Source organism: Galeopterus variegatus, unplaced genomic scaffold (genome assembly GCF_000696425.1).
Source record: "Galeopterus variegatus unplaced genomic scaffold, G_variegatus-3.0.2 Scaffold3509, whole genome shotgun sequence".
Taxonomy (NCBI): Eukaryota; Metazoa; Chordata; class Mammalia; order Dermoptera; family Cynocephalidae; genus Galeopterus; species Galeopterus variegatus.
Window position 1 is genome coordinate 199588 of NW_007729620.1, and position 2000 is coordinate 201587.

At 40.9% G+C, this 2000-nt stretch overlaps 1 protein-coding gene across 1 annotated transcript in view; it reads right to left on the bottom strand.

Moving 5' to 3' along the window:
- The window catches only part of MTCH2 (mitochondrial carrier 2), a gene marked incomplete at its 5' end in the record, with an annotated part of 20000 nt that overhangs the window by 13444 nt on the left and 4556 nt on the right, over window positions 1-2000 (bottom strand). Inside the window, 2 exons of the mRNA XM_008585281.1 lie at window positions 594-656; window positions 854-880. Coding sequence (XP_008583503.1) covers window positions 594-656; window positions 854-880 — 90 coding nt within the window. The remainder of the gene's footprint in view (window positions 1-593; window positions 657-853; window positions 881-2000) is intronic.

Sequence of the window (2000 nt, forward strand, 5' to 3'; positions counted from 1 at the left end):
CAGAAAAACATAAAAACATTTCTGGATATACGATAACCAACATACCAAGGGCCTGGCCATTATTTCAACACCTCTATGTCTGAAGTTTTCAACACTATTAGAAGACTTTCAGTAGAAACCTCTTCAATTTTAAAGATGAAATGAGTGGGCAAAATGAGTTTCTTTGAAATTCTGAACAGCAAGCACTGCTCCTCTTTCTTTTTTATGTTACACATGTAGTACAGCCCAAATTAAATTGAAGGTTTAAGAAATGGGAAAGGGGGATGGTGGGCTAGCAAGAAATTGGTAAAGGGCCACAAAAAATGATTACATTGTGTAATGCTGAATATGTTAATTATCCTGATTTGAGCATCACATATTGCATGCAGGGAGAGATATTCAAAGCTGTACCCCACAGATATGTACAACTGTTTCAATAAAAATAAGTAAAATAAAGATATATGAAATGAGAAGAATAAATAAATAAATTGAAGGTTTAATTTCACTTGGGAACAGACACTGAACGCTCAGGCCTGATGAGCCTGATCCCACAGTTGCCACATCGCATACAGTTTGATTGAGAGAAACAGTGCAGGATATAATTCATCTCTTACCTCCTTGATAACTCGGTCAAAGGAAGATGAGACTTCTTTCTGTACATTTCCAGGTCCTAACTCCTGGAAATCAAAATCAGAGAAGACAGAGATCTTGAAGGCTTTAAATAGAACTGTTCAAACTGGTGGCCACCCCCTATGCCAACACTCACTGAGATGAAAGAGGAACTCACTGCTTGGCTTTCCTCTAAAGAGGCCCAAATAGCCATAGTAACTTGCAAGGGAAAGGGGCTCATGCATGGCAGTCAGCTCCAACATACCTCAACCTTTTCATACTCCTGGTAATGCTACAAAGAAAAGAAAAGAAAGGATGATTAGGGCTGTTACAGGGTCATGTGAGAGAAGACATAAGATGAAAACTCTATTGGGAGTAAGTAAAATAGCTGAGGCTTTTTGCTGCAAAACTCCAATTACTTTTGTCACTAAGATGATCTTGGTGCAAGGCTGAACATATTGGTCAGCTGAAGGAACAAGTAAATGCTCATGAAAACTCTTACTTAAAAAAAAAAAAAAAAAAAAAANCTGGCTGGTTAGCTCAGTTGGTTAGAGCGTGATGGTGCTAACACCAAGGTCCAAGGTTCGATCCCCTAAACCTGCCAGCCACCAACAAACACACACACACACACACACACACACACACACACACATGCACGCACATGCACACAGACACACACACACAACAACAAAGTACGTTCAAACCTTATGAAAACTAATTCTCCCAGGATAAGGAAAATACATGTTAAGATAATTTTCCCATTTTTCAAAAATTAATTCTCCACATTTTATTAACTATATATAATTAGGAACATACTGTAAGAGTAGAAACTTGGAATTAACTTATTTGTTTTTATTTTTTTTTGTCTTTTTCGTGACCGGTAAGGGGATCACAACACTTGGTGTGGTGTCGCCCGCACCACGCTCAGCCAGTGAGCGCACCAGCCATTCCTATATAGGATCCGAACCCACAGCGGGAGCGTCGCTGCGCTCCCAGTGCTGCACTCTCCCGAGTGCGCCACGGGGTTGGCCCTAACTTATTTGTTTTTATTTTTTTTTGTCTTTTTCGTGACCGGTAAGGGGATCACAACACTTGGTGTGGTGTCGCCCGCACCACGCTCAGCCAGTGAGCGCACCAGCCATTCCTATATAGGATCCGAACCCGCAGCGGGAGCATCGCTGCGCTCCCAGTGCTGCACTCTCCCGAGTGCGCCACGGGGTTGGCCCTAACTTATTTGTTTAAAAAACAAAATTCCTCATTTCAAATGTTTTAAATATCTAGAAGCAAAGGACTGGGATCTTTACAATAAGAGAATTCAAGTCAGGAGGGGCCTAAATAGAGGTTCACATGAAATAAACCCAGGCAGTACATTTTCCTAGGGATTAAACAAAGATTTGTAGTCCTTATTTTCA